The sequence below is a fragment of the Leopardus geoffroyi genome, chromosome A1 (genome assembly GCF_018350155.1).
Source record: "Leopardus geoffroyi isolate Oge1 chromosome A1, O.geoffroyi_Oge1_pat1.0, whole genome shotgun sequence".
Classification (NCBI taxonomy): Eukaryota; Metazoa; Chordata; class Mammalia; order Carnivora; family Felidae; genus Leopardus; species Leopardus geoffroyi.
Window position 1 is genome coordinate 123,726,796 of NC_059326.1, and position 25,353 is coordinate 123,752,148.

Consider the following 25,353-nt stretch of genomic DNA (forward strand, 5'->3'; position numbering starts at 1 on the left):
TTGAAACCCAGAGAGGATTGTAGGAAGACACTCTGCCATTCAGGCAGCAAATGCTTCCCTGACAAGTGCAGAGAGGCCTTCCTCCTAATCCAGAGAGAACCCAACACTGAATCTCTATGAAGAGCCTCATGATAGTTTTATAGAGCACATGAAGACCTGGTCAAAATAAATAGGAGTTTTCAATGTACAGGGCCACAATGGAACAAAATTAGAAGGTACACGTTTTTCTTTTTTCTTTTTTTTTTGTAAAAATTATTATATATACATCTTTTTTGAATAAGGAAATTCAATGTCTGTTGACACAACTTTGGTATTCTTTGATTATTTTATTATCCCCAAAGGGTAGAATATAGCCTTTTTTTGCCTAAAATTTCTAAAAAAAATATTAGCTTCTATTAAACTAACTATTCTATTAAAACAGATTGCTATTTTAAAATCTGATTGCTAATCAAAATATTTTTTGAAGCTGATTTATTTTGTCTTTCCTTGATCCTGTAACACTTAACTGCAAATGCTGTTGTCTCACAAGAGTTTCTTAACCTATTCTTAAAATGAGAGGGTTATTTTTTTTTTCCTTTTTTCAATTTTAAAGTAGAGTCGGTGGGCCAGCTTGCAAGCTATGAATGGTTTTCACATTCGGGGTGCCTGGGTGGCTCACTAGGTTGAGCATCTGACTTCTGATTTTGGTTCAGGTCGTGATCTCCCGAATCTCAGCATCGAGCCCCGCAGCAGGGAGAATGCAGAGCCTGCTGGCAATTGTCTCTTTCGCTCTCTGTCCCTCCCCCACTTGTGATCATGCTCTCTACATAAACAACTGAACATTTTTAAAGAATAGTTTCCCCATTTTAAAGGACTTTTTAAAAGAAGAATATGCAACTGAGACTGCATGTGGCCCACAAAGCCTAACTATGATCTGACCTCTTACTGAAATCTTCTGCCGACTCCTGGACTAGACCAACAGCAGCATGTTCAACACAAAGAGATATTCCTTGCTCTACTTATTTGAAATACAGCTTCTAAGCCTAAGCCAGGCAATATATTGTTCCACCTACATTTGATGACAGAACTGGCCAGGAGAACACCCTAAGACTGACCTCTGGTTAGTCTTCTCTAGGCTTCAATTTCACCATCTTTAGGATTCACAGAGTTCCTAAATTTAGATGTAGAATCCCATGTTACATTTAAGATCCATGTAGTTCCTGGGCTCTGTTCACTTGCCCAATGCTCAGCATTAATTCACAACTTGGAAAACATCTTCATGAAATATCACTAGGTAATACATGGTGAGTGAGAGGTAAGGGGTTGTACAAATCTTAAGGAAATCAAAGAGCCAGATTCAGACAAGTGGGCAACACTATCCAAACACAGCAGGTGGGGGTGGTGAGACCCAGACACAAGCCTTTCTGTGGCAGGGAAGGGGGTCTAGCTGAAGCACCGACACTAAGGTACTTGGGCCCCCACTACGGTAATTTATACAGGAATTTCACAAAAGACAGTGACATAAACAATCTGAGACTTCAGGCTCAATAGTACAGTGCTGGGAGAATTTTTTAGTGCATTCCTTTAGTATATTCCAATACATTCCATTTATATATATGGACTGAAAAAAAGAACAGTCTCATAACATGGTTCTTTCCTGGACAGTCAAGTAAATTTGGAATCTTTGGCATTCAGCCTAGTTCAACAGACATCACTAAGCACAGAAACTAGCTATGTGCAAAGAAGCCAGGCCATATGCTCCTGCCAGCCTAGGTGGTTTTCATGGGTGCTGACTGGCACTGTGTGAAGTGCAGGGCTGGGCTGCCTGCCAGAGGTGAACAACAATGGTCAGGAATATCTTAAGATACTTCTTCAAGTAGAAGTTAATTTCTGGGTGTCAGGATTTCCTGACAAATTTTGACTATCAAAAGCCATCCTCAGAATTTAAATGACTGTACATCTCCACCCAAATCTGGGACTGGCCCATGATGCCAAGATGCCTAGGGAAACAAGATGAGTCATTGCCTAAGGAATTGGCAGAGGAGGTGGAGTGGTTAAATGTTGTATATAAATGTGAAAGCTGGAAAGCGGGAGCCATCTGTGTGTTCAGGGGCTGAAATAAAAGCTTGGGCCTACATCCACATCAAGTAAATATTTCCACTGCTTAGAGTCAGTGAAATGCAGTGCACGACTGCTCCGGCCAACTTTCTTCTCCAGAAAGGCCTTGGTCTCTGAGAAACATATTTATTGGAACTTTTCATTATAACTTTATATCTAATAGCTCATACCCAATTACCAAACTACAGTGTCGGTAATTTTCCCTCTGCTTATAGCCCTAACTTGCCTTCTCATATGCTCCTGGGTGTCCACAGAGCAGGCTTACCACTGAGGCCCTCTAAACAATCATTTTGTCTTCTGTACATTAGTTTTATATTTTACAGAAGAGCCCTCAGTAAAAATTTATATCTGACTGAATATCTATTTTGAGAAGGGTCAAAGGAGCAAAGATGAACAGTAAACTATAGGATATGGACGCTGATACATCTAAGAATATACTTTACAATTAAAAACAGGTGGTAAAAGTTGTATGTCATCACCTGACCTTCAAAATAATTGGACTAGGGTTAAGATCAAGCAGAGAATCAGCAAACCAAGGGAACCTGATTAATAAGAGACCAGTAGAGAGCTTACAGACCTTAATAGCCTCCCAAGGCCCCTACTTCTCCATTTATAAAAAGGGTGGCAACCATCCCTCTTCTACTTCATGAGGATTACTAGAGTCAACAATTAAAGTAGTATCAACGCAAATCATCTGTATCAACCTCAGATTCTTTTTTTTCTTTTTATTTTTTACATTTTATTTATTTAGTTTAGTTTAAATTTATTTATGTATTTCTTTTGTATTTATTTTTTCAAGTTTTTATTTAATCTTTTTTTAATTTTTTAAGTTAATTTATTTTTGAGAGGGAGAAGCAGAAAGGGGGAGAGAGAGAGAATCCCAAGAAGGCTCTGCACAGTCAGAACCCACGATGAACTGCACTGTTCGAACCCACCAACCCTGAGATTGTGACCTGAGCTGAAATCAAGAGTGGAGCGCCCAACCAACTGGAGCACCCAGGTGCAGATTATTAAGTCTCTCTCCTTAAGCACTGAAAAGATACTGATACATGCAGATGAAGGACCTAACAAAGCTCAAAACCTACCCTGGTGAGGTCGGCTGTGGGCATACAAATCACATCCAAACGTTCAAAAGCCATCAGTGTAGTCACAAACTTGTGCTTTGGGAAGATTTCTCAGGCTACTAATGGCTCTAGCCTTCATCGCCCCCTGTCTCTATGCCCTATTTAAAAAGAAAAATATACAGTGGCTCCTTTTAGAAAGAATGCTAACTTTTCCTAGTAAGATAAATGAACAGAGGATATTGGAATAGTACTTCTTGTTACTCCCTTCAAATAAGTCACATTCCTCATGGCACGTTTTCAGAAACATTTGGGTGTGTGTTTTCAAAAAGAAGCCCTAAATTCTGCTGAATTAGTACCCTGTTGCTTCCTCACAAAATTAAATTAACCTAAGACAAAAGACTTAAAATCCAGAAATGCTGAAGAAGCCAAAATTAGTTCTACTGAAATGGTTGTGAAATTGTGGGTTTGAATTTTATATAACACACACATCTGTAATTTTTATATTCTTTTGACTTTTCAAATTTGGTTTTTCCAATAAAAGTAGGATTCTGGTAAAAGTTGATTTTAAAATCTCTCTAAATGAGACCAAATTAACTCCCAGCAGTCTACTCTTAATATTACATATCATGGACTTATATGTAAGCATTAAATACTTCTATAGCACTTAATGTGACCAAGGGGGAGAAAAAATTTACATATAACACAACTATATAAAAGTCCATTCATAAGATTAAAAGTTACAGCTGATCCTTTAGGGTGAAGATCTTCTCCCCCTCTCTTAAGAGTTTTTCTAACAAATTTTGTTGAAAATTTGTTGGAACTTTGTTGGAATTTATTGGAAATTTGTTCTTAACTTTATATAAAGAGAGAAAGAGACAGAGATAGACGGAAACTGGGAACATTATAAAAAATAAGTCAACTGAATTGACCTTTAAAGACTCCTTGTAGGGGCACCTGGGTTGCTCAGTCTGTTGAGAGCCCAACTCTTGATTTAAGCTCCAGTTATGATCCCAGGGTAGTGGGATTGAGCCCTACTTAAGATTCTTTCTCCCTCTGCCACTCTCCCCTGCTCCTGCTCTCTCTCTCTCTCAAAGCATACATACATACATATTCCTTGTATATGCCCTAAAGCTGGGTCTTCCTAAAGCTACTCTGGATACACATTTGTCTCTAGATATGAAGAATGTAGATGCAAATATTTTCTAACTCTTCACTGTCAGCTTTGTATACTGCAGGTGCAAATGGCCATGCTGCTTTCTGCACTAGCAATTAGAAGTGGACCTGAAAACCGTATACATGAAAAGCTCCTAAAGCAGCAACTGCCTCTCTCAGAAGCCAAAACCTTTCTAGTCCTGTGGAAAGCCATCAATGAAATACTTCAGAAGGTGAAAGGAAAATAAAAAAAAGAAGCAACAACTGCCATCACATCAGCTAATCAAAACTCAACTCCTAAACCCAGCAGCCGCCAGGAGGAAAGAGGCCAGGCTGCCGCACCCTCCTGCCAAGCACAGGGGGCCAGGGCTCCCAGTTAGGGTAAGGTTATCACAGCAGCGGTCACCTTCGCCTGGTATTTCAGATCAGTGACCTGCTGTGATTACACAGAAGGTGTTGCTACGTTCCAGGAAATATGTCCCAAAGTGAGGGCACACATCGACCAATTCTTAGCACCAGGTTTACAGATTTGATGATTAGGTTTCTACCGCTGTCAGGAAAAACCTACTTCAACCGTGAAGACTCCCTATAGTCCTGAAGGTTCTCAATTTGCAACCTGCTTCCTAATTGTGTCCGTTTGCTACCTTTAAATGAAGGACAAAAATACTTCTGAACAGTTGTAACTGGCTTTGGCAGAAGCACAGGCATCCATTCTCTCAACTGCGGCCAGCAATGGAGCACAGCTGATGAGATGCCAGGGGTGGCCACACAGGAGAGGACACCCAGGCTGAACACATGAATTGTATGCGGTACATAATCCCCCATAAACAGAGTACTTACTGCCACGAACAGCATGCAGTACATGGAGAATGAAGAGTGGCCCGAGTAAAAAGACAATCTAGAAGAGAAAGAAAAGAAATGTCAATTTTCCTTCCTAGAGGCAGATAACAGTCTTGCTATCCTAAATCTTACGCCATAATAAGTACATCTCTTTCCCCTCACCTTAGAAATCAGATGAGTGGGGAACAGGGACAGTTAGGACAGAAACATTGTAGTCTTGAGGGACGGGGTGTCTTATTACTGAGACTTCCAGGGTAGAGACAAACATTTCTCAATTAATACCTGACAAGCCATAACTAGTATAAATGGTCTGACTTCATGACATAAACTTAACTGACCATGATTTAAGTTTTATTTTCTACTTGCAGAGTTTGTCCCTGAGTACTAGTAATACCTCCTTTGGAACACTCAGAAGTTGACTACCTTTTCAAAAATAAAATCACTTTTAAAAAATTAAAAGTGGCATTTTAGCATTTTAAACAGGCACACATCTTGCCTTAGAATTCCCACCAAAGTGCTTTTGTTTGACATATATTTTAAAATTATACACTGACAGTCCTGTACCAGATGAATCCTCTTTCAATATTATATTCTGTAAACATGTGAATATTTACCACCTAAAAATGACAGAATGCTTGCAAAACTTAATTTTATGGCACTTTTTGAAAAGGGGAAAGCTCAGTAACATTCATGATCTAAGTTCTGCTTACATAGTACTGGCCAGTGATGCAGAAAAGGCAAGCACACACATCTGACAAAGTAAAAGTACTCCATGCAAATGCAAAAGATGTATCAAGCAAATAATTAGGATGTTTTCCTACACAGAATAAGAAAACCAAGAAAGGCAGGCTTTTAAGTATTTTACTTATTACATCTTGCTTGATTCAAAAGGAATTTGGTTCCCTGGATTCAGCGAAGAGAATTTAAAACATCAGAATGTCAATCTGTGTATGCAACTAAGGGTGGGTGGCAGGAGAGATTTCCTAAGCCTGTATTGGCGATGATCTACCAAGAATTATGATAGTCTTTTTCATAATCAGACACATCTCTAAGAAAATGAATATTCTCACTTCTTGTACCAGCTAGGAATTATGTAATTAAATCTGATAATTATTGTGAATTTAATCTATGTAAAACAAGAAAAATAAATTACTTTTAGCCTTACTATCTGGCTGTAGAGAACAGATCAATACAAATCCTTACTTTAAATCAGATAATTAGAGCAGAGTTCTGTACATTTTATGTTTCAGTAAGTTATACTGACGAGCCTATAAGTAAATAAAAGCCAATTTCAAGGACTGTCAAATCCTATCAAGCCAACACAACCACGATCAAAGAAATGTTTTCAAAGCCAAGCAAGTTCAAAGTTTCACAAAGACTTCATGTTCAGAGTATTCACTGTACACTGTGCTACAAAGTCATAAATTCAAAAGTATGTGATAGTTTTAAAGAGTTCTGATTCAGTCAGATTTCGTTAATTGAAAACAAAATGGTTTCGGTTTTTTATTCTAAGTGCATAAACAGACATTTTATTCAGTATAGAATCAGCCAAACAATAACCTGTGACTTCAACAAATGGATTAAAAGACACAAATAAGAACTCTATTTGACCTAAGCCTCTAAGTCTTCTTCACCCACAGTAAGTGATCAAATAGATCATGGTAATACGGACTTTTATTACCATTAAAAACAGAATAAAACACCAAAAAATAAAATTATTTTCATACTCCATATACATCTCTTTACTGGAATCTCTCGGAGATACAGGTCTTATGTCTGAAACTCACAAATGAACAAATAATTTTATAAGTAGTTTCACAAAATCCGAAAACTAGGAACACCTGGCTGGCTTAAGTCAGTACAGCACGAGACCCTTGATCTCGGGACTGAGAGTTCAAGCCCCATGTGGCATGTAGAGATTACTTAAACATAAAATCTTTAAAAAATAATAAAAATAAAATAAGATCTCAAATGTAGTGAAAATGCAGAATGTTTTCATCATAGTAACCTCACTGAAATGTTTAAGATTTTGGTCCTGGCCTCCAAACACACCCTGTTCTTAGATTTCCACCAATCCTAGGCTACCTATCTGACTTCATTATAATTCCTCCAATGAATGTACACAGATAAATAACTACACCAGCTTTCCATCAAAGCTTAAGAAAGTCTTTTCAGAAAGAAAATTTACAGAAAAAAATATATATATTCTGAAATGCAGCTATTTTCACTAGCTCAGGCATGGACTATTAAACTGAGCGTGTAGACAAGTCTTGACAATACAACTTACTGTGAATGGGATTCTATTCCAAATGCCAAACTTCAGATTTTCTCTCTCTTGGGAGAGCTCATTAAACTTGGCCTGAATCCCAAAGTCATAGCCTTATAGCCATCCACCCCTACTGTGTCTGTCAGCTCCCCCTCCTCAAGCCATTATTCTTCCATCTCCGTTTTCCAACATCTACATAAATGCTCAGCCTTATCAACTGCCAAACAGGCAAAAACAGCCAAATCCAACCTGTATCATTCATCAGAAGCAAGCAACTCACATAAAGCGTTTCTTCATTTTTTACATGGCATTTACGAAGTATTTTGGGGCTCATGAGGAAATTGAATCACAACCTCCTAAATCATCTCAATGTTCTTGCCCTCCCTCAGATTTTCCTCCTCCCACACCCCAAAGTTAAAAGGCACAAACCAATTATATCTTTAGCTATTCTCTTAGTTTGAAATGTCTACTTTGCATTCAACGTTGAATGATGGGTTTCCTGAATACAGAACTGTAGGTTAATGCTTTTTTTCTCATTACTTTGAGGGTATCATTAGACTATCTTCTGGTTTCTACTTCTCTATTAAAATAGAAGCTATCTGTCTGCCATTCCCTTCTGGGTTACCCGTCCTTTGAAACTGCCCCCCGACCCCAGCACCTCCACACCAAAGTCTCCACTATTCTCCAGTCTCACGATCATATGTCTAGTAGGAATGTCTTCTTCTTTATCTGATTTAGTATTCGTTGGCTTCTCATTTGTATACTTCACCCAATGCTGAACAGGGTTCGGCCATCATACCTTTTCTTTGACTGTTATGTCTCCTCCATGCTCTTCTCTTTTTCTGAGATTCAACAGGTTCAACATGTGACACATTTTCATCCTATCTCTCCATATCTCTTAACCTTTCTTTTATACTTTTAATCTTGGTCTGTCTTCCATTTCAGCTCTGAGCCCTTTCACTGTGTCTAATGTGCTTAACCAGTCTATTTATTTACATTACTATGTATCATTTATAAAAGATCCTTTTGGTTCTTTTTCAAACCTATGGTCATTTTCCACTCTTTATCCTAGATTATATTCTCAATCTCTTATTTATACACAGTAGACAAACTTATTTTATATTCCATATGGTAATTCTAATATCCACAGCGTTTGAGAGCTTCTGTAGTTTGTCTTATCTCCTGACTCTCAGCATATTTTTCTTCTATGGATGTTCATTCTTATGAGCTCGTGTCCTTGGAACTCTATCTGTGGGGAATCGTAGAGGCCTTGGTTTAAAAAAGAGTTCTTCCACAGATGTTTGTTCTCTCCTGATGGGTTCACTACCAATCCATTTTAAAATTCTTTTTTTTTTTTTAAAGCCACATACATAGTATGAATTCTGGCCCCAGAACAGTGTGACTGTGGTCCTCTAGTTAAGATTCTTTCTGACAGCCCCACCATCCCCCAGGAGGATGTTGCCCTTTGGGAGTCCTTAAATTATCCCGGAGTCTCCCCTCTGTCCACACTGCACTGGCCTCAGCCTTTATCTCTTGTGCCCCAGGTTCAGAGCCCATCCAAACTCAGTCTAGGCTACCAGAAAGTGGCACATAATTTCAGGGCACATATCAGGTTTACAGCATTAACAAATCCCAACCTCAGGAAAACTCCTTTACTTTCTCATAAGCATGGCTATTTATTAAGAAGATTTATTTATGTTTATATATGTTTTAATACAGAATACATACCAACATATGCATATGTCGTGTAATATATTACCCAGCACATGTAAGTCTATCAGTAAGTATTTCTAATCCTCCATATGGCCAGAAATAGAGGCAGGCTTTTTTAAAACAATAATGAGGACTAATAAAATGTTATCTAGTATCAGCTACTTTACTAGGACACATATACTTTGGCAAAAAGAGTTTGTTTTTCATTACAAAGGGGTCAATGCTCATAAATGTTTCCAATTATTACTATTCCACCACTTCACTAGCTACTAGTACCTTCTATGTGCAGGTATTTAATACACAGTATTTCCACTCTGTAAAAATCCCCATGGTGGGGGCTGTCAATCCTATTTTGTACATAGAGACCCTGAACCTCCCAGAGGTTCATTAACTGGCTCAAAAATCACATCACTTTGAGGCTTAAATCTGAGCCCTCACAACTCTTTCCCACTGTGCCATGATCCCACTCCTATGGAAGGCAGGGTAGACCCAGAGGCAGCACTGATCCTGCCATCTCCCGAGGGATCCTGGGAGCAGTCATTAGAAAGAACAGGAGTACAGCTTACACGGCGCAACTTGTGTGAAGTTAAAATGTAAAGAAGAACTTAGATAATCTATGAAAAACCAAATGTCAATGTGTAAATTATTTTAAGAGAATACTAATTTGTCCTTTGTCCACTCTAAAGGCCAAGTAAAAGGAAGTCAAACTGCAACATGAGGCATTTTCTCCAAATGTTATTTCCTGATTACAAAGTGTACACAATAGCAAATTAACTTGAAGGACATGATAAATTTCCCTTCTGTGGTAACCTTTAAACATAGAATGACCCTGTAATAAAGTTAAAACATGTCCCAAACAAATGCACAAAGGAACAGTTTCCCAAGTATTAGTACTATTTTATTTCAAAAGGATTTTTACAAGCAATAGCTGTGCTAAATGCTCAGGTAATGAGCTCTCAGGCTGTTATCTTTAAAAATCTCACATCTAAGACACCGGGGGAGTCAAGTAGGCAGTGAATGGGGAAAATGGGGACTCTCACAATGCACTGATATGAGTGCACACTTTTCAAAGGGTGATTTGACAATATCTATCTGTATGTAAACCCACCCTATTTTTCCACTCAGTAATTCCACTTGAGGGCATCTATGCCAGCAAAACATGCCTGAGAGCAAAGATGTTTGCTGCAACACAGCTACACCAACTCGAAGACAATGGTTCTATCACTATTCTTCTGAATACTCTAAGTTAGCTAAAATGAATTAAATTAACTCTATGTGAACTGACAAATTATCTCCAGGGCACATTTTAAAATATGTCACTTATTTACACCATATAAAACGTACACCTTCACATTTAATGTAACAATACACAGAAAAACAAGGACATACAAACTGTCATAGGGAAAGGAATCACATGGAGATTAAAAAAAAATCTTTCCCGGGGCGCCTGGGTGGTGCAGTCGGTTAAGCGTCCGACTTCAGCCAGGTCACGATCTCGCGGTCCGTGAGTTCGAGCCCCGCGTCGGGCTCTGGGCTGATGGCTCAGAGCCTGGAGCCTGTTTCCCATTCTGTCTCCCTCTCTCTCTGCCCTCCCCCGTTCATGCTCTGTCTCTCTCTGTCCCCCCAAAAAAATAAATAAACGTTGAAAAAAAAAAATAAAAAAAAAAATCTTTCCCAGGGGCACCTGGGTGGCTCAGTCGGTTGGGCGTCCGACTTTGGCTCGGGTCATGATCTCGCAGTTTGTGAGTTCGAGCCCCATGTCAGGCTCTGTCAGGCTCAGAGCCTAGAGCCTGCTTCAGATTCTGTGTCTCTCCATCTCTCAGCCCCTCCCCTGCTCGTGCTCTGTGTCTGTCTGTCTCTTAATAATAAATGAACGATTAAAAAAAAATTTTTTTTTAATCTTTCCCATTTTATAGTGATAATATTACTGTAATAATACAGTAATACTGTGTATACAGTAATACTGTAATAATACAGTAATATTACCAGACAATACAACCTGGTATTACAGGGATTATTTACATATACACACACACACAACACACATTTATATTTTTACATATATTTATATTTTATATATAAATATAAACAATGATAATCAAAATATCTGATGTGCCTGCTTACACATTTCCTACAAACCTCTTCCACACCAAACACGCACGCACGCACCCAAACTCCTCTCCCCAAGCAGCAGTGTCTGAGCATACGCACCGCGCCTTCACATTCACGCCCAGAGCCCAGCAGTGACCTGAGCCCTGGAAGCTTGTTCTCACATCTCTCAATGAAATGTCTTGACATTTATGTGTATTTTTAAATATCACAAGTGTTTCTAGAAACGTATTTGCACATAATTTCATACCACTGAAATTCAGCATATGAACTCTGGTTATTACAAGTAACAGAGCCAATAAACATGTGATTTTGATACATGTGTTTGGAAGGAGGGAAATTTTTTTAAAAAATCAATTTCTAGAAATGTCTAGAAATACAAGAACCATAGGATATCTCTCCCCCAAAGGTTACAGAGACAAAGATGAAGGTAATAAATGGCAAAAGAATATAAGATGGTCCCAACCAAAATTAATTTAAGTAAAATACAGCAAAAATCAGGTAAATTCATCTTATTTGCTTGAACCAACCCGAGACTGAGAAATTATTTCACAGCAGCAAAAACTGTCATATATTTCTTGAGTTATTTTTTACAATGATTTTTACTATATTTCCATTTAAAGCTACAATGAATTTATATGGCATCAATTTTAACCAAGCCATATTATATTAAAGTGACATGCCTATCTGAAATAAAACAGATGTGAGTATCCTATTTTATTCATTAATATTAATGCATCAGCATCAAATACCACTTCATAGCCACTAACATCAGTGAACCATATACCAAACAATCTAATTAATATCTGTAGATATCACATCATGAACCTTAAAGGAGAGAAACCAGCAGGACTGTGAGAAAGGAAAAAAAAGGGGAGAAAGCAGGACACAATTCGTATGTGTATAGGGTATTTTAAACTCTTGATTAAATAAACCAAGTGATGATTTAAAAAACCTACTGATGATTAAAAACAAATGATCGGGGCGCCTGGGTGGTGCAGTCGGTTAAGCGTCCGACTTCAGCCAGGTCACGATCTCACGGTCCGTGAGTTCGAGCCCCGCGTCAGGCTCTGGGTTGATGGCTCAGAGCCTGGAGCCTGTTTCCGATTCTGTGTCTCCCTCTCTCTCTGACCCTCCCCTGTTCATGCTCTGTCTCTCTCTGTCCCAAAAATAAATAAACATTGAAAAAAAAAAAATTAAAAAAAATAAATAAATAAAAAATAAAAACAAATGATCATGTGTCTTCTGTTTATGGGAGACTCATATGGAAGGCAGGACCCTAAAAAGTACGAAGTTGCTGAGAACTCTGAGATAAAGTAAAACTGGGTGTGTCTTGAAAATCAGATGACTCGGGCATAAATGGTTCTACACTCTGAACAGGGAAACTCTGTGTCTCTGACAGATGAGCAGAGATTAGGTTGTGACAAAGGTTACTGACAGAAGGGTAAAACATACTTAAGTGCACTGACCAGGGGAAGAGAGGTCACAAGTTCCCTATGACATGAGAGAAAAATTGATGACTTGGTGTACAAAGACTCCAAATCACCACAGTGGCACTACCTAAGACTTAAAAAGGAAACAAAGGGCAAATGGTAGATTAAACAGAGGACATAAATCTGAAGCATTCCTATGCCAGCAACTAGTAATGCTTTACCTACCTCCTACCCTCCCCCTCGCCTTTTTTTAAACACACTGAACAAAGAAGACTACCCTCACTAAAAAGTAGATTTCAGAGCGAGAAAGATAGAAGGAAAAGCCAGTTCTAAATCAAGTGCTCGGGTGTTTTTTAAAGGGGAAGAATGCTAGCCAGAGACAAGACTGCGAGCAAGACCTCTATTTTCAAGCCTTTCCCAAAAAGAAAACCTGAAGGCCAGCAAAGCCTGTGACCACCTGGCTAGCACACTCCACTTCCCACCCTGATGCAGATCACAAAATCACCACTAACTCTGTCACTGGGCTCAGGAAGGATGAGGTGCATTGATGTGGATGTTGCCAGTAGCAAGAGAAAAGGGAAAAGCCCCCACAAATATAAAATTATTAGAGCCCAACAGGAAGCTGGCCAGACAGGTCACTCTCCGTTCCTTTCAGAACAGAGCAGGGGACATCGCACTAGAGCTCGTGTTACCAGAGGACTAGCAGAGTGCCACAGCACTTCTTACACAACCTTTCTACCCAACGGACAAAGCAGGAGAGTCACACTTCCTTTAGTATCTGAAGTTCTTCTGCATTAGAAGAAAAGAAAGCTGAGGTCACACAATATTTAGGTATCCATGTTAGTATACTTAGATTAGAACTGAGTGGAGGAAAGCTGAATATTTTTTACAAGTATAAAAACAAAACCACACCCACCTTACTCTCCTGCTTCAGGTCTTTCACTTGCACAAACTGCTGATTTAGAGTAACAGACTCTTCCTGAGCCCACCAACTACTGTGGAACCATCATCATCTGCTACCCAACTACTTACAATTCCCAATATACACCATGTTTCATGGTCTCTGTGTTTCTTCATCACTGTGCCTGGAATGAGCCTCCCAACTTTGATAATTACTTCACAATTCAGCCACTATTTCCCCCAAGAAACCTTCCTTCAGCAGCTAGGCTGAAGTTATCTCCCTTTCTTCAAAAAGGAAAGAGATGTCTATCATCAGTGAACACATCTATCCCTGAATCCACCTTCTACAGTAAATCATCTGTTGTAGTACTTTCTTCCTCCATTGCACCCAAAGCTGGGTAGGGGCAGGACAAGACTTACAAATAGGAATATCTGGGTTTTTTATTTTAATTATCACAGATGTTCATTAGAAAAACTCAGAAGGTACAGCAAATCAAAAGAAAAACTGCTGATAAATTCCCAACCTCCCTGAGATCCCATCTTTTTTCCTTATTTTTTAAAATTATTGTTTATTTGAGAGAGAGTGTGTGTGACAATGGGGGGGGGGAGGGAGGGAGGGAGGGAGAGAGAGGGGGGGAGAGAGAGAGAGAGAGAGAGAGAGAGAGAGAGAGAGAATATCTTAAGCAGGCTCCACATTCAGTGTGGAGCCCAATGCGTGGCTCCATCTCACGACCATGGGATCATGACCTGACCTGAAATCAAGAGTCGGATGCTCAACTGACTGGGCCACCCAGGTGCACCGAAGATCCCATCTTACTACATGGTGTAGCCCTAACACCCAGTACTGTTACATCAACCATAAATTACAAAGTATGTGCTCAATACATTTTTTAAGCTAAAACTGAATCTAATGTCTTGGTGATAAATGGATTTTTATGTAGTTATGCCAGAAAATATAAAATTCTTACTTTTCATATTTTATTTTATCTTTTTTTTTTACTTTTCATATTTTAAATGTCACAAACAAATCTACCTCCCCTGCCTCCCCTGATGTCCACCTCCACCAAAGGACCAAGAGGGTTAATGGCTCCCCAAGAAGTACACCTTAAGTATCTTGTGTTTTGAGTTGTAAAAAAATGCATAAAAGAAAACTAAGGACATATGTTATCTCTGCATATGTCTTAGCTAAGTCTATGCCAGTAATCACAGCAAGCCACATGAGGTAAGTTATCTGCTTTTATCATCTTACCTCTGATATGTTTTCCCCTTACAGTGGTTACAAATTCTGACTTTATCAACACAGGTCAGGAGAATTAGGAAGTCTAATCCAATACCCTGCTCTTTTCACCCTTCTGTAAGAAACTGTGAGCAGTGTCAATGTGTGTCAGCTTAAACATGCAGTGTACCTAAGGCCTCTTCCCAATACATCTGGCAAGCATTTTAATAATGTGTGTAAAATGCCCAGAAATCTTTTTTACATTATGAACAAAGGCAGCTGGATTAGTGGAACAAATGATATCCACAAATGAAGAAGTAACAGATATATTCTGCTGTTAATTAAAAAAAGCAATTAAGTTTTAAAAACATTCTCAGGGGCACCTGGCTGGCTCAGTAGGTAGAGCATGGAACTCTTGATCTCGGGGTTATGGGTTCGAGCCCCACACTGGGTGTAGAGATTACTTAAAAATAAAATCTTTAAAAATTTTATTTAGAAAAGAACATTCACAAAAGAAAAACAAGGATGACGAGTAAGGGAAGGGTTTCAGATATTGTCTGAATCCTACTTTCCACTGCCTGGAGGAAAATTTTTTCCATTTTTAAAGGATTCATTTCCATCAATAAACCAAAAATTCTGAAAGCTCCCCATCTTCATAAATTTCCAAACAATACCTCAGAAGCAAAACACTGCAGTTGCAATAGATTACATAAGAAAAAAAATAATGGTTAACAGGATACAAACACAAAAGAAAAAGGTTAACCAATCCTATAATCTTGCTTGAGTGCATATATAAGTTCGTTTATTACATAAAATAAAGTTTGTTGAGTCAGCCGGCAGTGAGGTCCAAGATTACACCTCTCCACCAAGCTCACAGGGGATGTCCATCCTGCTGGTCAGAGCAGAGGACCACTCTTTGAATGACAAAGGGAGAGGAATGAGAAAAAAGATAATTTTGAATTTACTGAGTAGGAATACTCTTAAGATTAAGTCAAGAGTTTGGACACTTTGTGGAGATAGTCACATCAAACCAATGCTGATGCTTTTCCTGTCTTCCTGTTGCCTTAATACAAAAGCTACTTAAAACAGAAAAATACCGTTTTCTTTAAGAAGCACACAAAAAGGGGTACCTGAGTGGCTCAGTCAGTTGAGTGTCTGACTCCTGACTGTGGGTCAGGTCGTGGTCCCAGCGTTGTGGGACGGAGCACCACATAGTTATCCACGCTCAGCGCAGAACCTGCTTAAGATTCTTTCTCCCTCTCCCCACTCACGGTCTCTCTCTCTCTAAAAATTAAAATTAGGGGCGCCTGGGTGGCGCTGTCGGTTAGGCGTCCGACTTCAGCCGGGTCACGATCTCGCGGTCCGTGAGTTCGAGCCCCGAGTCGGGCTCTGGGCTGATGGCTCAGAGCCTGGAGCCTGTTTCAGATTCTGTGTCTCCCTCTCTCTCTGCCCCTCCCCCGTTCCTGCTCTGTCTCTCTCTGTCCCAAAAATAAATAAACGTTGAAAAAAAAAAATTAAAAAAATAAAAAAAAAAATTAAAATTAAATAATTTTTTTAAAAAAGAATCACATGAAGAAAGATTTCAGTGATCTCTGAATTATGAGCCAACACAACCCCAAAGTCATGCTTGTTTTACTATTCACAAATGCAACTCACACCCTAACCTCTCAATAAAAATACTTATTTTCTAATAAAATTCAAATACTTAATGCATGTTGTTCACATTTATTCTGCATGGAAACTCAAGCTTTATACCACTCCATCTATGAGATTTATCATTATATTTTAATCTGGAAAAAGTACTCACTAATATATCTACGAAACTTTTTTTTTCATATTTCAAAGCTGACAATGTGGAATTCAAGAGTTCTAAGGTGAAGGTACAAAGCATCAAGAATATGCACAGTATGATCTTGATCTTTTTGTACTTGTTGAGGGCTGAAGGTACAAAGCATCAAGATAAAATAATCAGCTGATGATGTGTTCATGTGAGTTAGTAACCTTTTAACATTTAATGCACAGCACTGCTTGATTTATCAAAACCTAAGAATTTCTTTCATCTTAATATATCCACTGCCTCCTACATTCTAACTCAAAAACTAAGAAGAAAATCCAAGGACAATTTCGCAAAGTGCCCAAAGCTGATATATTTGTTCATAATTAATTCTCTAAATTACCATTTAAAAAGGGCGAAGTGGATGGCATGACTTACTAGTTTTGGGGGTGGGAGGGCTGTTTTTAAAATACATTATGACGTACATATATCTACCAATAAATCGTGGTAGGAAGTCACTAAATGTAAAGAAGGGATCTTATCTTTGCAAGTATGCACGTCAATCAAAATAAAGTCACATGTCAAGGCAACTAATTCTGCATTCATAAAAGAGATTCAGGCACCAAGTTAAATCTCAAGGGAGAAAACATCTTTTGCTTTTATTCCACACTAAAACAAAATTATATGGAATGCATAAATGCAACACAGGCTAAATCAAAATTATGTGTAAGAATATATTTAGCTATTTAACTAGGTATCCTGTTGTGTAACTTTGTTTTTATTTCTGAACAAAGTAAAAGTTTCCTTAGCCTTAAATGCCCCAGATTGCCTTTATAAATTAACAACTGACAAACAAAACCCCCTTTTAAAATGATGCCAGTAGATTAAGTCTACTAAAATATTGCCTATATACCCTAATCCTGCCTGCCTGCCTCTGATCATGTCGCTCCTGGACCTGAATACATACCCCACCCTAATTCTACACATTCAAACCTTACCCTCCAAATTGCCTCCTCTATTAGAAGTGGTATGACTACCCTCTGATTTCATTGAGGGTTTTATCTTTACACCTTCAAGCCTGTATCCATTCTATCACACACATCATCTCCAAACATGTCGCAGCCCCCGCGCAACACCACGAGAGCAACTTGCACACCTTGGTAGCTTCCACAGTGACTAGGACTAATTAGTAGTTGAAATTAGTAACTTCAGAGATAGGCTGAAGCCATGATACACAAATTAGGATCCACAGCACCATTGGGGAAGGTTTGGGGAATGAAAATTCTTGGGCTCCACCCCAGACCCACTGAATCAGAAACTTTAGGGCTGAGGCCCAGCTCTATGTATTTAACAAACCCTCCATGTGATTCCAATGTGACTAAAGTGTAAGAAACAATGGGGCTTAGGATGGCCGGTGGCTCAGTCGGTTAAGCATCCCACTTTGGCTCAGGTCATGATCTCACAGTTCATGGATTCAAGCCCTGCATCGGGCTCTGTGCTGACAGCTGGGAGCCTGGCACCTGCTTTGGATTCTGTGTCTCCCTCTCTCTCTGCCCCTCCCCTGTTCACACTCTCTCTCAAAAATAAATAAACATTAAAAAAAGAAAGAAAAAAAAGAAACAATGGGGCAAAAAGAGTCAGTGTGAGAGTGAGGTAATAGTCACAGCTACAACTGAAAGTATCACATACTAACATTCAGAACAGAGGAGGTGGCAGGAAAGAGGTGCTGGCCTTGAAGTCACTCTCCTTTTAAATGCACTAATACCTAATGTCCTTTCACAGAGTGGAGGATCTTTTAAAATCATCCCCTCTTTCAGGGCACCTGGTGGCTCAGTAGGTTAAGCCTTAGTCTCTGCTCAGGTCATAATCTCCTGGTTTGCCAAGTTCAAGCCCCTCGGGCTCTGTGCTGTCAGTATGGAGCCTGCTTAGGATTCTCTCTCTCCCCCTCTTTCTTTGGCTCTTCCTTGCTTGTACTTTGTCTCTCTCAAGATAAATGAATAAACTTAAAAAAAATTTTGTTTTAATCATTCCCTCTTTTATTCTATATATTGCTTTTACCATGTAGATATAAGACGAAGACAAAGGCTGTCTTCTAGGTTACTGATACACATGAGAAGTATAGATAAACCTGAATTATTCTGAAAGATAAACTATCCTGTAATGTCTACAATTAGACCACACAGAAGAAGCCATTCTCTCAGAGTGTAAAGCAGGTTTTACCAGATACTTTATACCACAGCTAATCAGTCTAATTATAATGGGTTTTCACTACTGAGGCACTCCCTCAAAATTTACCTTTATTTACCTGCATGGGGTTACTTTAAAAGAAAAACAAAAGGAAAATTATGTCTCACATTCGACCAAACATATCACGAGTAAACATCTACGTGATATAAAGTGGCCATAATCCAAAAGAAATGACTTTGTACTGAACATCTGATTTATATAGCCAAACACCAGTCACTCAGAAATGATCAGAAACACTGAGGCTATGCTTAAGCAAATGTAATTTAAATAAAAGCCAAAAGGGGCACCTGGGTGGCTCAGTTGGTTGACGGTCAGATTTTGGCTCAGGTCATAATCTCACAGTTCCTGGGTTCTAGCCCCCATCAGGCTCTCTGCTGTCAGCAGAGAGCCTGCTTCAGATCCTCTGTCTTCCTCTCTCTCTCCCCCTGCCCCGTTCATGCTCTCCCTTTCTCAAAAATAAACAAACATTAAAAAAACATTTTTTTAATAAAGCCAGAAAAGAGAAGTGAATCTCTTAAAAACAACAGTTTCTATACTGTATTATCACAAATAGAGCAGCTGTTAGTGAGCTCTCTTGCTCCACTATACAGCCCAACTGTTAAAACCAGAAATAGATAAGACCGAATAACTGATGCTCTAATGAAAAGCCACAGTGCTTATTTCTAACCACACTTTCTTAAGTCACTGACAAAGACATTTTGCAAAGACCTGAATAGCCCAACCGCCAGACCAGAAAAGCCTTGATAGCAACAGAATGACCATACCCCACTCGTCCCCTTACCTGCCCATGGATCATGGGCTGAACCTATACTGACCCCAACCCACAATCACGCGTTCCCTGCCTGCTCTCTTGCATGTATGCTACCAGCCTCTCTCTATTACACTGTAGGTGTCCATCTTGCTGGCAGAGAGGTCAGTGTTGGCAAACCTAGCCAGCAGCTGTCCAGCCCCCCTGGGGTTCCTGGCACAGAACAATCCGCCCCAGTAGCACCAGGGCTCACCCACTCATTCCCTGAGTTAGTGGCCAGTGATAGATCATTCAGTAACAAAGCTAGTTGTACACAACCTGAAATTCACCTTGCATTACATCCTGAGATAACAAATGTCATGAGAGCTTGTGTTCCCATCATCCAGGGGATATAAAGCACTGGTTCACAAAGTGTGGTCCTGAGATTAAGCACAGACACAGCAGCCTCTGGGAGTGTGTTAGAAACACATCTTCTCAGCCTCCACTTCCACTTCGCGAATTAAACATCTGATGATGAAACCTAGAAATCTGTAGTTTAACAAGCCCTCCCGGTGATTCTAATGAATTACTAACATTTAAGAGCCATTGGTCTACAGATTCTCTTTGAGAGCATCTCCTTAGGATTCTCTGAAGAGAATCTCCACCTGGGCAGAGTGCTACAGGTCTGAACTACCTGGGATCTTGAGTAATTTCTTTTCACAGACTTAAAGTAATGTTATTCTCTTTGGCATAAGCAATGGCAGCTGGATGTCCCACAGTTACAAGTATAGCCCCTTTTCATTTATAGTAAATCCCCAGGTATTAATTTTAAATTTAATATTTAAATTTAAATGAAGAGAAGTTCTCTGGATATTACAATGAGTAACTATTCCACTATAGTCCATTTATGTTCTCACTTCTATGTTTAGGACCCAAGGCCACAAATGAAGCCTGGTAAAAGTCCATCAGTGATATGAGACCACAAGACCATGCAAACAGGCAGGAAGGGCAGAAGGAGTAGAAGGGAACAGAAGAAAATAAGAGAACAAATGGGGAAAAAATCAAGACCAAAAGCCAAAATTGTAGAAGAGTACTCTCACCCCTAGATGTAACTGTGACTCATTTATTGTCAACAAAAATGACTCATTTCGGATGCTTATGTTCCCTTCTCTCCAACGTTAAGCATTATAATTTTATAATTAAAAGTACAGGGGGCAGGCTGTGTAGAGAAATATATTAAAGGAGATTATACTATAATCCTAATATATTACAGACAATGTCTAGACTGAAATGTTTTGTGTTTTTGGCATCCTGACTTGTAAAATTCAACAAAAGCAATAGGAAAGCCTGAATCCAACCAAATTATGCTCCACAATAGAATAGCAAAGCAAAGCCACAGTTATGCACCAATGTTACAAAGCTCTGAAACTGCAGCAACACCTAAATTATGCTGGAAACATTAATGGAAATCACATTTTTCTCAGAACACACAAAATTTTCTTAAAATTTCATTTCTAGGTTTGATTTTCCTTATTTCAGAGCCCGAAAGCTTACCAACAGATCTTCTCATTCAAAATGTGGGTTGCTGAAGAAACTTTAAAGGGTAAAGTGTTAAAAAACCTACATGTACTTAAGTCATCAGAGTATAATGGTACATGCTGGCCAATTTAGATACACTAGGAAGAGATACATAATTGGACATGTATAGACTGAAAAATGTAATTACTTTTATGCTATTTAAAATAAATTATATTATTTCACATTTTGTCCAAATGGCTTATATAAGAAAGAAAAACCTCTCAATAAGATATATTGTTGTGTTACAGGGGTGCTGGGTGACTCAGTCAATTGAGCGTCTGGCTTCAGCTCAGGTCATGATATTGTGGTTCGTGGGTTTCGAGCCCTGTGTCAGGCTTTGTGCTGTCAGCTCAGAGCCTGGAGCCTCCTTCAGATTCTGTGTCTCCCTCTCTCTCTCTGCCCCTCCCCCTACCTTGTGCTCTCTTTCTCAAAAATAAACATTTAAAAAAATTTACAAAAAAGACATATTGTTACAAGAAAATTTTGAGCCAAGATTTATGCCCCTGAATCAGAGAAACAGTACATGTGTGAAGAGTCTATGTCCTTTAAGAATAGTTTATAATGGTATTTTCTGGAGTTTAGGTAAACCCTTATTACCTGGTGACTTTCTTGAATCCCCTGGCCAAGAGAAAACATTAGAGTTTTTCTATGCAGGAGAGATATTAGAGAGACAAACATGGATAGTCCTCTGTATTTCCCTGGGTCTTCAAACTCTTCACCAAAGGTCTCTTAACCTCCTAGTCATTAAATCTGAGAACTTTCCCTCAGACACTATAGTGCTTTCAGAGCAGAGAATGAGATCTCCACATCTCACACTCTAAGAGCCCAGGGCTGGTATTGGTAATTTCATTACTCCTCAAAGCCATTTCTGCACCATTCTTCCTCTAGCCCTCATAAAAATGCTTGCTTACGTAAATTCAACAACACTACTTTCTACTATCTACTTCTCAATTCCCTACTGCATTAGTCACTTCTCCCTCCTTCATTCATTAGGACTTTATACCCCTGTATCAGTCCTCCTATGATCACCTCAAAGCTTGCTATTCAATAGCCTCTCTATTCTCTGGCCTCATTATCAACAAGGAGATTCTCTTCCACTGCCATCACTTGTTTAATTTAAGTCCTCCATGTTAGACTAAGCTCCATGAAGATGAGAACCACAGCCTTCTAGTTCACTGCTGAATTTCCTGCACACAGCACAGTGTATACTCTTAGTTAAGTAAAGTGTTTTTTCATCCCTACTAAATGTAAAAATTAGGAGCTACTATAAGGCCTGTGTAGCTTATAAGAGAACCAACAGGGATAATAAAACGTCTGAGAATCATATATGAGAAATAGTCAAAGGATGTTTTACCCAGAGAAAAGTCTTTGTTGGATGATGAATAACTAACGTAAAGTGATAGCTACTTTAAAAACACAAGGTCAGGGGCGCCTGGGTGGCGCAGTCGGTTAAGCGTCCGACTTCAGCCAGGTCACGATCTCGCGGTCCGTGAGTTCGAGCCCCGCGTCAGGCTCTGGGCTGATGGCTCAGAGCCTGGAGCCTGTTTCCGATTCTGTGTCTCCCTTTCTCTCTGCCCCTCCCCCGTTCATGCTCTGTCTCTCTCTGTCCCCCCCCAAAAAATAAATAAACGTTGAAAAAAAAAATTAAAAAAAAAAAAAAACACAAGGTCAACCATATAGAAAAAATAAAGGTGACAATGCTGAGACTTGAGATGGGAAACTGGCTCTCCTACTAATTAGTGATTTTATTTAATGTTACTGGGCCTCCGTTTCCTCATCTATACATTAAAAGAGTTGGACCTTTTGGGTTCCACACATCTATTTCATTCATGCCTAACAGTGCTCCAGGTATAGAAAGGAGCCCACGAAGGATATTAAAAGAAGGCAACCCTAAGACCAAAAGCTGTCAAGATATAAAGTGTCCTTATAAAAATATTCTCGAAAAATACTAAGAGGCTGAGCAGAACTTAATACACAACTGGACTTCATCAAAAGTCAGCAAACTATAACCCCTGGAGCAGCCACTGTTTCTGTTAATAAACTTTTATTGGAATATAACCAAAGCCATTAGTTCAAGGATTGTCTGTGATGGGTTTTTCCTGGTACAACAGTACAGCTGGACAGTTGTCAAATTAAGCAAATGGCCCACAAAACCTAAAATATTTACTGCCTGGTGCCTTAAGAAAAAGTTTGCTGGTCCTGAACTATATGACATACCAAGTTCATTTTACATTATTATTCATTGGACATGCAAAGACTTGCATTAAAATGCTCTTAAATAGAAGGTAGGGCAAAAATGGGGAAAAAAGAATAAGATAATAGGTCAAAAAATGGTCTCAATTCACATCCCAGTAACTACACTAGTTCTCTCTTTAAGCTAGTGGCTAACTCATCTCCAGTTTCTGGAACCTTATTTCCCAAGAATACACAAGATAAAACAAACATTAAGGATTTAACACGCACCTGCCCTCCTTCACTTTTTGTGCATTCCCTCGACATATGTAGTTTTCAATATAACCAGCACTGCAGTTGATTTTTGACCAATCTGGGTCACAAACATCCAAGAAGTGAGGCCGCAGTCTGCCTATTGAATACTTGGCAATGTCAGTCAGGGACTGACTAGCAGCTGCACCAAATAAAAATGTTCCAATGGCTTTGTAAATAGTGGCTATGTAGTTATTCCTGATAAAGGAATTCGAGTGCAAGAGGTTATAATAAACAGACAGGGCTTCTCCAACAATCATCTGAAAAACAAACAGAAAAATAGTATGTTAAAGCAGGAACCAGGCACTTTAAGCAAAATAAAAAATAGAAAAGAAAATGATAAATCACAATAAAATCTTTATTTTAAAAACACCACCTTTTTTTTTTTCCTTTTGCAAATGGAGAGTCAGTTAGGATAGCTAATTCTAAACCATGAAAAAAGGTGCCAGATGAATTGTGGATACTGCTTAAAAAGCAATGGCCAAAACAATTTCAAACTCTACCTGAAACGATACAATCTTACTTTTTTTCTTGTACTCAAATACAGTGAGTTTTAGTACGAAATGATGTATCACAGAGAACAAAAACCATGGTTTGTTAAAAGAAGACAAACTTCCCCAATTAGAATATCCCTTATATAGTACTTTTTCTGGCAGTCTTCATTTTCATCAAACATTCCTCTGAATCAAACACATCCATCATATTTTAAAAAGTAAAATACTTTCAGGGAGTAAACTAATATAAAAGCAGAGATCTAACATGGAGGCCAAAGGGTACAGAGGGCAGAGATCAGCTGACACACAGCCTCCCAGTCCTGCCTCTACAGACTTGTAGGCCTGGCTTTCTTAGCAAGTCTCATTAACTGATCAAACATACATTTGATGGTCTCCTTCTCCAAGAAAATATTTCAAGTGACTCTTTCCTCTTTATTTTTCACTGACTTTGTTTTGCACTAAAAGTGGAGACAACAAAGCCCCCCCCCCCCCGCTGCCCCCACTGCTTCCAGTAGAGCATGTGTCAGCATAGGCCATTGGTAGTGAGTTTAAAGGCATAAAAAGGCTTCCAAATACTTGACAAGCTCACAGACCAAAACCCTAAGAAATCCAAAAAATACTGAAAGGCAAAATTATAAAAAAATTTATACTTTCTGATAAAATAATCCACGTTCTAGCCACTTGAGACCAAAATAAATAGTTAAATGACAAGAGTCAGCTTGCTGATATTGGGCGAAGTGGGGAGACACAAGTCACAAAGTTGTGCTTAAGATACAAACTAGTTTCATGGCTTTGTCTTAAATTTTCATTAACAATTTTACAGAAAATTCAAACATTTCCATGTAGTGGAGATAATTTCCAATTATCTTCAGGGTCAGCCTTATCATAGGTAAAATAAATGGTTGTCTTCTGAAAGAGATTTCTTCATCTGTCTCCATGGCTCCTAGAATTCCATAATTAGAATGTCAGAACTCTAACAACTGTGAATTGTAGACTATGAATTGTACAAAAGCAAGAACGAAGTGTTAGTCATTGAATAGAAAGCCAGTACCACCACGGTGGCCTAAAACAGAGCAGGTGGTTAATAAATTTTAATTAAAAGTGTTGCCTCTTGGGTAAAAGGTAAACACCCTTAGTTTCAACATTAACCCCACAGAAATACATTCCTCATTATAGTGCTTAATGTGAATGACTTAATCAGATCCTTTTCTCAGGAGAGAAAAACCATATGCACTTTTGGGATACCACACCTCTGCAAT

At 38.9% G+C, this 25,353-nt stretch overlaps 1 protein-coding gene across 5 annotated transcripts in view; it reads right to left on the reverse strand.

Moving 5' to 3' along the window:
• The window catches only part of PLPP1 (phospholipid phosphatase 1), a 91,332-nt gene that overhangs the window by 6,506 nt on the left and 59,473 nt on the right, over positions 1-25,353 (reverse strand). For all 5 annotated transcript variants that reach the window (XM_045493384.1, XM_045493377.1, XM_045493394.1 and 2 more), the window contains 2 exons: positions 23,580-23,860; positions 5,154-5,211 (listed from right to left, as the gene is read on the reverse strand). In XM_045493384.1, the coding sequence (XP_045349340.1) occupies positions 5,154-5,211; positions 23,580-23,860 (339 nt within the window). The remainder of the gene's footprint in view (positions 1-5,153; positions 5,212-23,579; positions 23,861-25,353) is intronic.